Below are 15071 nucleotides of genomic sequence, written 5' to 3'. Positions count from 1 at the left end.
ATATTCTGGATTTGGGTGAAAATTTGTAAAATGCTGTGGTAATCCTGAAATAGTTATAAGATCCTTTTTCTCCACATACCAATATTCTTTAATAAATATGTTGCTGCTTCTGTGCTTCCTGTATCAGGGTGAGCAGGTAAGACAAAAAGACATCTCTTTCAAAGGATGTTACAATGTACCCTTTAAAGTTACATGGAAAACTCTTTTTAATCTAAATACAGTAATGTTCAGACCCTCAAAATCTGTAGCATTTCTTTATGTCCTCATACCCCTGTGGCTTCAAACTGAAATATCAGGCTTAAGAAGTAACATTACTTTATTAGTATACATAATTAGGAATACATAAGAGTTAAGACTTTTGACCTTTCTCTATGCGACAGCCTGTCATAGTAAAGGAAAATAATCATGAAATTAGTTAAATGATCCCCTAAGCTGATTTCATTTTAGTTGGAGAGTCTATTAAGAGTATCAGCTTGATAAAATAAAATTTCACGTCCAGGCAAGGTGGCTCGCACCTGTAATCCCAGCACTTTGGGAGGCTAAGGCAGGTGGATCACTTGAGCTCAAGAGTTTGAGACCAGCCTGGGCAACATGGTGAGACTCATCTCTACCAAAAATACAAAAGTTAGCCATGCATGGTGGCATGCATCTGTGGTCCCAGCTACTCGGGAGGCTGAGGTGAGAGGATCACTAGAGTCCAGGAACTCAGGGCTGCAGTGAGCTGTGATCATGCCACTGTACTCCAGCCTGTGTAACAGAGAGAGAACCCATCTCTAAATAAATCAATAAAAATTTAAAAATAAGATTCCATGTTGGAATTCTCAGCCAGGTAAAATGTTCCCTATTTATACCTGGATTTTGCTGATGATGGTGTTTGATATCCCTGTAACAGACTTAAAAGAAGCTCTGACTCAATTTATAGAAGAAGAATCCCTCAGAGATTATGATAGAGATGCTGAAGCATCCCTGGAAGCTGTGAAATCAGGTGAGGTAGATTTACATCAGCTGGCGAGTACGTGGGCCAAAGCTTACGCTGAGGTAAGAAAATAGATCGTAAATTTCAGGGATATTCTGGATTTGGGTGAAAATTTGTAAAATGCTGTGGTAATCCTGAAATAGTTATAAGATCCTTTTTCTCCACATACCAATAGTCTTTAATAAATATGTTGCTGCTTCTGTGCTTCCTGTATCAGGGTGAGCACGTAAGACAAAGTGCTTTCTATGTAATACCTTCGTAAAACAAGAGGCTACTTGCATATATCTCACCAGCATAGGGTCACCGGATTTAGTAATTAAAAATATAGGGCACCCAGTTAAGTTAGAATTCCAGATAAATGAATATTTTTTAATATGTCAGCATATTACATGGAACATATTTATACTAAAAAATTTTTCACTGTCTGAAATTATAATTTAAGTGAGTGTTCTGTGTTTTATCTGGCAGCCCTAAACCACAATAGTAATTCATTTAACCTTTGGTTTGCTTTTATAAACTTATCTTCATTATTGTTGTCTAGTCACATAATATCATTTTCTATGTAAATAATATACCGTTTCATAAAGTCTAAGGTGCCATTAGGTGTACCACAAATGATTTTAGGTACTAAGAAAGAGCACTGCAAATTAAACTATGAGACAATCCAAGATGACATCAAGTATAAGAGGCAAAGAAAAGACTCAAAAATATCCATTGCATTTATCAAGTAATCTTGTCTGTGGCAAGATCAGTTTCAGTAAGTTGGTGGTGGTGGAAACTAGATTTCATTGACTTTAAGAATGTGAGAGTGTGGAAATAGGAAGAATTAGTATACTAACTGAAGAAGTTTGAATATAAAGAGGTGAAGGACGGGGCACTGGCTAAATGGGAACACAAGGTAAAAGGTGTGTTTGTTTTTTAAGGTGGCAGAGTTTAGGACTAGAAGGGATAGAATCCAGAACTCAAATGGAGAATTAATCGTAACTGGGAAGACAGGTACTTCTCCAGTTATAGCCAAAGAGAAGCAGGAAAGGTTGGATATAAATCCAGATAATTTTATTAATTTGGTAGCAGGAAGTTGAGAATATTCTCTTATGATTGTTTCAACTTTAAGGAAAGACAGGTTATTTGTTTAGATGAGGCGGTAGGTATAATAAGATTGTTGGATATTTAAGGAGAAAACTGAGCAGGCAATGATAGGATTGCCAGGCATCATTGAGGCCAAGATTAAGAGTGGCACCAATTTGTCACCGTAAACTTTATAGAGTTTTGTGATTTTTCTGCTGCAGCTCTCCAAAGCCTGACTGCAGACATAGAGAAGAGGAATAAGATTAGGGTTTTGTTAGGTAGGTAAGATAAGGTACATCAGTCAAGGGAGTTGAGGATATTGGCAAGACAGTGGTTAAATGCTAGATCACAAAATGTAAGCTACATAGGGAAGGAAGTGAAGCTAGATGGCAGTTGATGGCTGATAAAAAAACGAAAACATTGAGAAACTTATGAAGTAGAGGTCCTAATGAGGTTAAATATCAATTATGTGGGAATTATTAAGCGAGAAATCTTGGGTGGAGGTTATAGTCAGAGACTAGAATGTTTGAATACTGACTGACTGAGTTTCTAGTGAGGATACTAAATGTTTGGCCGAGGTGGTGTGGAGAACTAGTAAATTTTGCATGTGAACAATGACTATCTGGGCTGGTGGTACAGGGGTAAAAGAATTTACCAAGACACTTGCAGATAAAGAAAGGTAGATTTATTAGAGAAAGCAGGAAAATACGTTGCGAGGAGGCAATGGGCAGGCCAGCAGAAGAGAAGCTGACTTCAAGGAAACAAAGGCTTGCTGGAGATTTTATGGGACAGCGTTTATGCTGTATGCCGTAGAGTGCTGCGTGCAGTACTGATAACCCCAAGATTGCAGTGAGCTGCAGTCTTGCAGTGTGTCTGGTGAAAGTTGGGCGCAGGAGGGCTACATGGCCTGGACCGGGGTGTCCAATCTTTTGGCTTCCGTGGGCCACACTGGAAGAAGAAGAATTGTCTTGGACCACACATAAAATACACTAACATGAAGGATAACTGATGAGGTTAAAAAAAAAAAAATTGGAATTTATGAATTGGTTGTGTTGGGCGGCATTCAAAGCCATCCTGTGTCACAGGTCGGACAAACTTGGTCTGGCCATGAAGAAAGCCAGACTTACAGCTTCTCTGCTTTTTCTGTTTGCTTTCCCATGGTCCTGCCAGCCTGACTCCTTTGCCCTAACTGGGACTCCGCAGTAAAGACTGTAGAGTTCAGGAAAGTAAGAAGGCAGGGCCTTGGATGGGTATCCACATGGATATCCAAGTAACCCAGATTGCGGGATGTGGGGCAGAGAGGAAGTCTTTGAACTTGGTGCCAAAGCTTTACAGGAATGAGGGTGAGTGACGGACAGGTAGGTTGTTAGATAATAATGGCCATGAAAGATAAGGGGTGCTGAATGGTTTGAACCTCAAAGAAGTCAGACGTTATGCCTGGAAGTGGAGGTGGAGAAATAATGGCCTGGACATCGAATAGCTTTCTCTGTGCAGCCACTTCCTCAGTGCCCCATTCCTCTCAGCTGTCACAGTCCCCTTTCTAGTAGCATCTGTCCTGAGGGAGTGGCATAAATTAGACCAAGGAAAAAACTATGTTTAGTTCTTCTCGCGTAGGTATCTTCTACCTATTCATAAGGCTTGCCCTAGGCTGAGTGTAAAATTAAAGCTGCAGATTATTGTAGTTAAATGATCTGGTAGTGGGGCTACTGAACATCTGGTGTCATGTGTGGCCAAGCACATCCCTACAGTCTTGCAGTAGTTCCTCCCTACAAAATTTCAGCTTTGCCCTGAAGTGAATTTTAAACAGAAATTAAGTCGCATGGGCTGGTTATCATTCCTACAGCAGTCCCACGTCTAAAGATGACCAGTTATCAGAACAGTGTTGGAGTTTCCGAGGCACAGAGGAGATGAAATCCTAGTTCTAGGTCCAGCTAGTCTCCTGCTTTCTGATGTGGCAGCTGGTTGAAGTGAAAGAGAACAAATTAGAAAAGTTTCCCTGTTGACTGAGTGAGTTCAATATACCTGTTTCTGTGATGTGTTCAGTTGTTTTAAAGTAAATTATTACTCTTAAGTCGTATCATAAATTCCAGTTTTTAATATTTTCATGGATAAGAAAAGGGAAGAATTTAGTTTTTTTTTTTTAAGCAGGTATCTTTTGCAAAGATCTATAATGGAAAAAACATCAAAATCTTTGTTTTATTGCTGCTTCATGCCATTAAATCATATGATCTTTGACAAGGGACTTCTCAGCGTATCAGTTTCCTCTGACGAGTTGAGGAGGCTGCCCTTGGAATAGGCGTCTGTACCTCCCTGGATGTATCTGTGTGTGCTGAGGGCATTCCCATTTTGTTTCTCCCTGTTTCTGCTTTTCTTGTCTATCTGCATTTACTCAGTCCCTTCATCCCCTTCATCATTTTAATAGCTACCATTTTTATATACTTAAAAGCCTGCTTATATTTTAAAAAGAAAATGTAACACTAGAAAAGGTCAAACCAAATGCATAATTACACATTTATCTTGATATAGGTATGCATGAATTTGGCTTTCATTCACAGGTGACTACATAGGTCACCTTATTTTCTAAATATGTAACCTATTTTAGCAGTATTTTTTTTAATAATGAAAAGTTTCTTCTGATTATGTAACTAATGCCTGCAAGTTATTTTACCATACAGTATGTTAGAATATAAATAAAGGCTATCAGAAATCCCACTGTCCTGAAATTAGCCACCATTAGCGTTTTGTTGATCGTGTGTGTGTGTGTGTGTGTGTGTGTGTGTGTGTGATTTCACAGAAATGAGGTCATAGCATACGCTTTTATTATGGACACTTCCTATCCCTTCCTCCGCATTAGTACCTGTTTCTCATTTCTGCTTCCAGGTAACTTATATTAAGAACTTAGTCTGTGTCTCTCCACATTTTTTTTCTGTACTTAGATAATCCTATATAATACACACACATTCATATATATATAAAAGAGGGTCTTTCTGTCATTGATGTACAAAAATTGAGTCATGTACATACTTTTCTGGTAGTCTGTTAAATAAAAATACTAGGTCATGATTTAAGAATGTCTGTATATTATCTTGTAGACCACATTAGAGCATGCAAGGCCTGAAGAACCCAGCTGGGATGAAGATTTTGCAGATGTGTACCATGACTTAATTCATTCTCCTGCCTCTGAAACTCTCTTAAATTTGGAACATAATTACTTTGTTAGTATCTCAGAACTGATTGGTGAAAGAGATGTGGAACTGAAAAAATTACGAGAGAGGTATTTCAAATTTCTTGCATTATCAGAATTAAATGTTACATTGTCAAATAGATGCCCTGCAGAACAATTTGTTTTTATTTTTTTACAAAAGAGTATGATAGAAAAAAAATACTTCAATATTAGAAATTAATTTTCTTGTATGTTTACATGTGTAACTACAACTGGGAGGGTCCTCATAGGTTTATACACCTTCTAAGTGGTTTACCTAAATAAATGATGCTGGTGGCCTTGTATATTCTTATCTCTAATAAGAGGAATAGATTACTTCCCTAGAAGGTTTGCTTTGTTCCAGGCACTGTGCAGAGTGCTTTGGATGCCCTGTCTCATTTGATCTTTACCATAACCCTACTATTATTTCCATTTTACAGATGAAGAAGTTTTTGCTTAAATAAGTAACTTGTCCAAGGGCATGCTGGAATTTGAAACCAGGAAATCTGACCTCAGAACTGTTAGCCACTGTACCATTCTCTCTCCCTATTCAGAACCTCTGCATTGCCCTGCTCTAACTATGTCCATGGCTCCTTCAGTTCATTTTGTATGCTCAAATACCTTAGAAAAAAACAATAACGCCAGTATTGTTCCAAGAAGTTGTAATTAGATTTGAATTCCTACTGTATGGATTACTTAACACAGTATACAAACATTGCTTTTATTATTTATTTTTTCTTCGGAGTATGTCAAAAACTGCTAGCATTGTGTATTTTAAAATAAGAAGTGGCCTCCCTGACTGCTTTCTAGTAACTCTAGATAAATTGTGATAGGGATTCAGGATGTGTCCTTCTAGATAATCCATTGTAATTTAGCAGAATCTGATAACATTCATTATCTTAAAAACACTTATGGAAGACATTGGGTGTATATGCAATGAAGGTAATATTTTTAGTGTTGCTTTGATTGTGAGAGTACATTAGGACAAAAGCACTTTTTTTTTTTTTTTTTTTTTTAGTGTAACTGACTTAATAGTCCCAAAGGAGTAAATTTAAAAAGATGTGCTGGTTTGTTCCTGGTTCTCATTAGCTTCCCCTTAGAAAACAGTAAGGCTGGCAAGATGAGAATGATCTTTGGAACATTGTCATGGTTAAGAAAATTTTAAGTACAGAAAAATAATAAGCAAATGTGTTTAATCATTGTTCCTGAGGGATACCCTCTTGTGTGTACCAAGTTAGCATTTTTATTATATTGCATAGATTTGTAAATTTTCCTAACAGTTGTACTCCTCTGGACCATTTATGCTCATACTTTGTAAAATATTAGAATGATCTCTTTGTCAAAAAGAACATGACGTTTTGAGATATCTGTCACTGTTTATAGGTTTGGTTTGTTGACCAGCTGTATTGAGGCAGTTTATTCCTTTTTGATGAGATACCTGTAGTGAGTGGTTGCCTCTAGGTACATAGTTGAAACGTATTTCCCTGGGGAAGACAAAAGTTTTTTTCTAGTTCTTTATTATGTAACCAGTAAAATTGTGAATATAGGTTAAAAAGAAGAACAAAATATAGAATTAGGTTTTTAAAAATACATAAAAATAGAATTACCTAATACTAATTAATTACTTTCTGTTGAACTTCATTTGTTTGATTTTTCCTCTTAGGCCTTCAAATAATATAACCTTAAAGTCATCCTGAATCTGTTATCAGCTCTCAGGTCTTCTGTGACTATACTTATTCTGCCTCTTTGGGTATATTGATAAATTCCCACTTTGGCTCCCTATACTTCCATTCCTAGTACTTCAGTTCGTCTGTTGAGTGACTCTAACTTGCAGCATAGTTTGCTGCCTGTACCCCCCAAAAAACTCTATATCTAGCCATTAATAGTCTATAATGGTTCCTTTTTCTAAATCAGAAGAAGATTTCTGTTCTACATGATTCTTCATCTTTTGGGAAGTTGAATTAACTTACTAATTAGCTGCATTTACTGGTATTCATACTTTTGTTTTCATGGAATAGTTTTTTAGTAGAGGTTTGTTTGGGTTTACTTCATTGTTTGAAATGATCTTTGGCCATATTTCTTGATGAGGTTTGGCCTTGTTTTTTCTGTCTAAATATATAAATAATGCTTGAATTCATCTATTTTTAAAAGTTTTGTATTTTATTTTTCACCTATCCAAACTGCTAGCTTGAAAAAAAAAAATAAGCGATATTCCTCTGGTAGGTAACATTTATTGCAAAGGTGAACAGTATGACTTAAGGTAAGTTGTAATTCACGAGTGTCTGTGGAGGTTGACCAGACATTTTGGTGCTTAATATATTTATCCAGTTCATGAGCAGAAATGACACATTTTCTTACTTCTTATTTCATTTTAATGCCATTGTACATCTTTAAAAGACAGTTTCTCGGCATAGCATCAATAGTACAAGTTATAATGATCTTTTTTCTTTAAGTATCTTCAAGATAATATGCAGGATGCCAGAGTTGTCACATCTGACATACTGAGCCAGGCTATATTTAGTATTTCATCGTGTAATAAAATTTTCTTCTATCTTAATCGTAGAAAATATATATTGTGTCATCAGCTATATGATTAGCTAGTTGCCTTTTGGACATATTTAGGATGAAATAGATGTTCATGAAATTTTATTTGTTGAATTTCTGTCTTTTTCTTCACAAGAAATGTGCTTTTTTTTTAAGCAAACCAGATTCTAGATAGTTCTTTAAACTTTAAAAATGGCAATGATACCTTTTATCCACTAGAGGGAACATGTGTAATGTAAAATAGTAATATATATTTATATCTAAGTTTGTATTTATAAATGTTTAGCAGTTATTTCTGTTTCTAAATAAGAATCTCACTTGCAAGCATAATTTTCACTTGACCTGTAGTAGTTATTAGAAATTAATGGAGTCATCTGCTTTAGAACTAAGTGGGATTTAAATGATGAATATTTACTACCAGAAGGTATACATAGAAATGTATATAACTTGCTTGAATCTAATTTATCATATATATATGAGTATCTTAATCAGTGTTATAAATAAGTACAAATTCACTCTTTTTTTTTTTTTTTGAGATGAAGTCTCGCTCTGTCTCCCAGGCTAGAGTACAGTGACGCGATCTCAGCTCACTGCAACCTCTGTCTCCTGAGTTCAAGCAGTTCTCCTACCTCAGCCTCCCAAGTAGCTTGGATTACAGGTGCCCGCTACCATGCCCAGCTAATTTTTGCATTTTTAATAGAGATGGAGTTTCACCATGTTGGCCAGGCTGGTCTTGAACTCCTGACCTCAGGTAATCTGCCCACCTCGGCCTCCCAAAGTGCTGGGATTATAGGCGTGAACCATCACGCCCGGCCAGAAATTCACTCTTAAGAGCAATTTACTTGAATTAACTAGGATGATAAAATCCTTTTAGTTTATATCTGTGTTTTGTTCTTTCCAAGTTTGTTAGAAATTTGTTTTAGAACAAACTTTTTGCGTACATTTGTATTAGAAGATAATCTTTAATTTCAATGTTTTAAGTGAACTTATTTATTAAAATATAGCATACATACAGAAAAGGCAACACACTGTGGGTGTACAGCTCAGGAAACTATGGCAAATTAAGCATGACCACGTAACCATTGCCCAGATCAATAAATAGAATATCTCCAGCATTACGTAGGCCTCTTTCATGCCCTTGTAGTCCTTTACCCTTTCCCTCATAAATAACCATTATCTGTACTTCTAACACCACTGGTTAGTTTTTCCTGTAGGAAAAACCATTTTTTATTTTTACACGTTATTTCTTTGGATAAATGCAGAAGGTATGACTAACATCTTCAGACTGTATTTTACATCCCTCTGTAAATTTTATGGCTTAATAATAATTTGACTTAGGATCTAATTGTCTGCTTCTGGATATAATGTAAACTAACTTTCAGAGGTTGAAGTCACTTTAGTTCATATACAAATAGAAAATCCATTTAAGCTGAAATTGCAGAGTCTCTTCTTTGAGGAAATTTGCAGGTGAAAAGGTCTAGAGTTTTTAACATTAGCCATGGTAATTGAAAGATAACTTAGATTTTGACTGCATTCATCTATGCAATAAATTTAGATGAAAATTTAGCTGCACAAATGATGTTGATATTATATGACACTGTCATCATAATTTGGTAGTCCCCATTTCCAAGGATTCTGAGTACTTTCGAGTTCTAATTCTCATTCCTGGACACATTTCTATAAAATAAACTTTTTATTTTCACTTTATAGAGAGTGTTTGATGAATCTGAAGGATCATATACCTTGAAAGTTTGATGAATATCCCTGATTTGCTTATTTGTGTTTTAGACAAGGTATTGAAATGGAAAAAGTGATGCAGGAGTTGGGAAAATCACTGACAGATCAAGATGTAAATTCACTGGCTGCTCAGCATTTTGAATCCCAGCAAGTAAGTGAAATACAGTGACTTTTAGGTATGCAGTTGCATTTTCTTTTGTTGTTGTTTTGTTTTGTTTTGGTAAAAAAATTAACCAGTTGGTACACTCTTTCTTTTAGGACCTAGAAAATAAATGGTCAAATGAATTAAAACAATCAACTGCCATCCAAAAACAAGAGTATCAGGAATGGGTAATAAAACTTCACCAAGACCTAAAAAACCCCAACAACAGCTCCCTTAGGTATTTACTATGTATTGTTCTTATTTGTATAATGGTCCATTGTTAGTAATGGTTTATATTTACTGCAAACTTAAATCTTTTAGCTGTATGTATTTTTAATTTGCTAGTGAAAGTTCAAGATAATTTTGTGCTTCTTTTACCACCTTTTGCATTATAGGCTTTATGTGGATTATTTGGGGGGCAATGGTTATTGGTTAGTTTGAGATAGAACTTTAGTTTTATGTTCTAGATACATATACCTAAATACTTAAATACTATCTTTATTTCTTTAGTTTCCATTCCATGCAGTAAACATTGGTTGAATGCCGAACACTCTCTAAGCGGGGGAAAAAAAAAAAAAAAAAAAAAACCTTCCTATATGGAGCTTATATTCTCGAAAGAGAGACTGATCTATAAATAAATAATACTGTATAGAGTGGTATGTGCAGTAACAGAAGCATATAGAAGGTACAGAAATAGCATGGAGGATTTCTCATGAATTATAACTTGTGTGGCATCTCATGGCCTAAATAAATTGTGTTTCACACGTTCCCTTAGAGCTTGGCCATGCCTATGTTATTTCCTGGCTACATATCTGTATGTTTGAGAATTAATTTTTTTCAAATCCTAAAGTATATTCAGTTGGAAATATATTGAGTACAGTATAATAATCCTATTTCCAGCATATGCCAGTGTATGCTGTAAGTATTGTTAAATAGCATTTCATTTGTATAATGTCAGTCTCATGTCTTTTTTTTTTTTTTTTTTTTGTCGTATACCCAGTCCCTTGCCAAGTGTTTATCTCTTGACACTAGCACATAAGACATGCTCAGTTAAAATTTATGGGATGAATGGATGGACAGATGGATAGGTTATCGTTAACTCTTTACCTGACATTTGTAGCATCTCTTATCTAAATATTAGTTTTTCATTTGCCTTACCGTTTTCCCCAGACTGTTTGTTGCAGCCTGCTATGAACCATTCTACATTCCTTATTTTCCAACCAGCCTTTTAAAAATAACGGTAGAATAGGGAAAAAAATCAGAGTGCATCATACGTGAAGCTTTCTAAAGTGAATGTGTGTATTGAGCCTAAATGTAAAATGTATACTGTATATTGTAGTCAGAAACATTGAAAGCCACTGACTTAAGGAAGCTGTGAAAGCCTTTTTGCTGTAAAAGTTATCCCTTCATGATCATGCTACTGCATTCCAGCCTGGGTAACAAGAATGAGAAACTGTCTCTTAAAAAAAAAAAAGTTATCCCTTACTTTGCTGCTAGAGTTTCAGAAATTCAATCTTTAGAATCAATTTCATTGCGTAAACATTGGCCTGTAGCTGCGGCTGGTTTTAAAAATCAGGTATTCCTAGGAAATAATGTTTTTATTGTGACTATGTTACTTTGCTTTTCTTTTTGATAGATGTTTCTTTGGGCGGGAGAGATCTGTTTTCAACACAACTATATGTGGAACCCCTATATGAGATTGATAAAAATGGTATTTTAAAATTTATTTTTGCTTTGTTTTTCTTTAAAGTCAGGTCAGTTGAGGAATATATTACATAAAGTTCTTCTGTTTTAGGTGTACAGTTTGATGAATTTTGACAAACTGAGTCATAAAATCATCACCGCAATCAAGATACAGAATTTCCCTTTTTTGTAGTTTTATTTTATTGTAGTTTGATTTTTCTAGAATGTCACATAAATGGAATCAAACCGTATGTAGCAATTTGTATCTTGCTGCTTTCACGTGGCATAATACTTTTGAGACTCATTTGAGTTGTGTTTATCAGTGGTTCTTTTTATTACTCAGTAATACTCTATCATCCATTTGTTTATCCATTTACTCAGTGATGGACATGTGGGGTATTTCCAGATTTTAGCAATTATAAAGCTGTTATAAACATTCGTGAACCGGTCTTGTGTAAACATGTGTTTTGATTTCTCTTTCATAAGTATGTAATCCCTCTCCCCTAGGAATGGGATTGCTTGGTCATATGGTAAGTGTACATTTAACTTCAGAAGAAACCGCCAGACTATTTTCCAAAGTGACTGTACAATTTTGCATTCCCACCACCAATATATGAGGGTTCCAAATGTTCCATGTCTTCATCAGCACTCAGTATTGCTGTTTAGACACTCTAGTACGTTTTGCAGTGATGTCTATAATTTTACTTTGCATTTCCCTGATGCCTAATTATGGTAACATTTTTTCATGTGCTGGAAAAATGTGTCTTCTTATTGAGTTGTGAGAGTTCTTTATATATTCTGGTTACAAGTCCATCATGAAATAATGTGTTTTACAAATATGTTCTCTCACTCTGTGGCTTGTCTTTTCTTTTTCTTAATTGTGTCTGTCAGAGAGTTAAGTTTTTCATTTTAGTTAAGTGCCGTTTATCAATTAAAGACTATTTCTTCAAAGTATTTTTAGGTTCACAGCAAAACTGAGAGGAAGGTACTAAGACTTACCCCCTGACCTACAAATGCATAGTCTTCCCCTTTGTCAGCATCCCCCAGCAAGGTGTTACCTTTGCTGTGATCAAGAACATATATTGACATAATCATTCAAAGTCCATAGTTTACATTAGGGCTCACTCTTGCCATTGTATATTCTGTCAGTTTAGACAAATGTATAGTGACATGTATCTGTCATTATAGTACCATACAGAGTAGTTTTGTTACTCAAAAATCCTCTGTGCTTGGTCAATTTATCTATTTTTAAATAGTTTCTATCTTGTCTAAGATATCTTTGCCTAACGGAAGATCACAAAGATTTTATCCTATATTTTTCTTCTAGAAGTTTTATTGTTTTAGGTTTTATATACAGGTCATGATATGTATTGTTTCACACATACGTATATATATGACATATATCCACCAACTTATATATTTATGCATGTATGTTGGTCTATAGTTTGTTTATTTGTTTCTTATAACATCTTAATTTGGTTTCGGTGTCAGGTTAATGGTGGCATTATAAAATGAGTTGATCTGTGGTCATTAGTCTGATACCATGTTTTGCTTTCTAGTATTTCCCTTTGTTTCTGCTCTTTGCTAAAATTGCTTGTGTGTTGTCTACCTTTCCACTAGATCTTTTAACATGTTGGTTATAGTTTTTTGAAAGTCCCTTTCTTTTAGTCCCAATATCTGGATCCTTTCTAAATCTGTTTCTGTTGATTGCTTTATCTCTTGACAGTGGGTTGGGTTTTTTCTTGCTTTTCTGGGTGTCTCTTCTTCTTTTTTCTTCTCCCCGCCACCCACCCACCAAGACAGAGTCTCTCTCTGTCTCCCAGGCTGGAGTACAGTGCTGCAATCTTGGCTCACTGCAACCTCCACCTCCTGCGTTCAAGCGATTCTCCTGCCTCAGCCTCCCAAGTAGCTGGGATTACAGGCATATGCCACCACACCTGGCTAATTTTTGTATTTTTAGTAGAGACAGTGTTTCACCGTGTTGGCCAGGCTGGTCTTGAACTCCTGACCTCGTGATCTGCCCACCTCAGCCTCCCAAAGTGTTGGGATTACAGGCATGAGCCATCGTGCCCAGCCTATTTTTCTTCTTTTTTTTTTTTTTTTAACTGAATGCTGGATATTGTGGGTATTAGAAGAGACTGAGGTTAATAGCATTTATGTCCAGAAATGAACCGTATTAATGTGAAGGTTGTTCACATCTTATTAGCAGTTGAGGTAAGTTTGGTTTCTTTTTTTTTCCCTTAGCATTAGACTTTCTTTATTAGCTTATTCACTGGAACGATGCTTGGAGAAATCTGAAAATGCTTGGCAAGTTTGTTAGAGATCTTGCTTTCATATAATTTTTAGACTTTCTGGCTTTCTTTTTAAAATTTTTAAAATTTTTTTATTTCAATAGGTTTTTGGGGAATAGGTGGTGTTACACAAGTAAGTTCTTTAGTGGTGATTTCTGAGATTTTGGTGCACCCATCACCCAAGCAGTGTACACTGTACCCAATGTGTAGTCTTTTACCCCACTTTTATCCCAGTTTGGTTTCGTGCCTGTCAGGACCTTCAAGGTACCACAGGCTTCGTTTTCTACTGGTGCTACTTTGTACTTAGAATGGCACTTGGGGGTCCAGGAGAATTTTTCTCCGTCTCTCTCCTGCATCCCTTGCTTTCAGCAGTCTTTGCATGCCAGAGCTGCGGAGTGGAGTCTGTCTCCATCCTTTTGCCCTGCCTCCCAGCAGTAGACTTGTTACTTGAATCTAGGCTCATAGTTGGGGGTCAGGAAGGTCACTTTGTTCAACTCTTCTCCTTCTTTGTTGTCTTTGTCAGCTCCTACTTTGGTCAAGCCTCATGTATCTTAGCATTTCTGCCTGTGCCCTTGAGAAGACTCTCTTGTCTCCTGCCTTCGGTCTTTTCTGGAAATACCTGATGGAGGCCAATGGAAAAGAGTTTGCAAGTTCCTGTGTCTGTGGCTCCAACCTATTCTGACTTGATATGCTAGCCCACTTGGCCTTCAAGAATCTGTTAAAATTTTAGCTGCTTTCTTTTTACCCGCTTGTATGACAGCATCCCATTTCAGCTATGCTCTAACAAAGATGAAACTCCTTATATGTCCTGTCCATCCTTGGAGGGATATGTCACGGTGTGGAATTCAGTTTACAAGGTTGCCTTATTATCACTTATCTGATGGAGTCCAGAAAGGTGTGATTTTGTAGATCAGCAGTCCTCAGCCTTTTGAGCACCAGGCACCAGTTTCACGGAAGACAGTTTTTAAAGGAGAAGCGGGGAGGGTTTGGGGATGAAACTGTTCCACAAGGAGTACACAACCTAGATTGCCTGCATGTGCAGTTCACAATACAGTTCACGATCCTATGAGAACCTAATGCTGCCACTGATTGGATGGGAGGTGGAGCTCAGGTGGTCATGCTCACTCACCTGCTGCTTACTTCCTGCTGAGCGGCCCGGTTCCTAACAGGCCAGTACAGGGGGATTGGGGTCCCCTGTTGTAGATTATATGGCTAGGTTTAAATTTACCATATTTACTAATGAAGTCAGTCATTGAGTCTAATGGGGATATTGGGATTAGCCCCCAAAATTTAGGGAAATGGATGACTCGTACAGACTTGTATCATCTTCAGCATACCACTGTTTGAATTCCACAATGATATAGTTACTGCTCTCTTGTGGAAGTCTTTTCAGAAACTATAAAGAGGAGAGCAAAGAGAAAGGCAGTT

The 15071-nt window shown here is 36.5% G+C and overlaps 1 protein-coding gene across 1 annotated transcript in view; it reads left to right on the top strand.

Annotated features, from left to right (window-relative positions):
* The window catches only part of LOC105503935 (chromosome unknown open reading frame, human C12orf4), a 55306-nt gene that overhangs the window by 3488 nt on the left and 36747 nt on the right, over nucleotides 1-15071 (top strand). Inside the window, exons 3-6 of the mRNA XM_011931076.1 lie at nucleotides 893-1038; nucleotides 5137-5318; nucleotides 9579-9678; nucleotides 9786-9907. Of these exons, the coding sequence (XP_011786466.1) occupies nucleotides 893-1038; nucleotides 5137-5318; nucleotides 9579-9678; nucleotides 9786-9907 (550 nt within the window). The remainder of the gene's footprint in view (nucleotides 1-892; nucleotides 1039-5136; nucleotides 5319-9578; nucleotides 9679-9785; nucleotides 9908-15071) is intronic.

The sequence above is a fragment of the Colobus angolensis genome, unplaced genomic scaffold (genome assembly GCF_000951035.1).
Source record: "Colobus angolensis palliatus isolate OR3802 unplaced genomic scaffold, Cang.pa_1.0 Scaffold89, whole genome shotgun sequence".
In the NCBI taxonomy this organism is placed as follows: domain Eukaryota; kingdom Metazoa; phylum Chordata; class Mammalia; order Primates; family Cercopithecidae; genus Colobus; species Colobus angolensis.
This window is presented reverse-complemented; position numbering and strand designations above follow the sequence as displayed.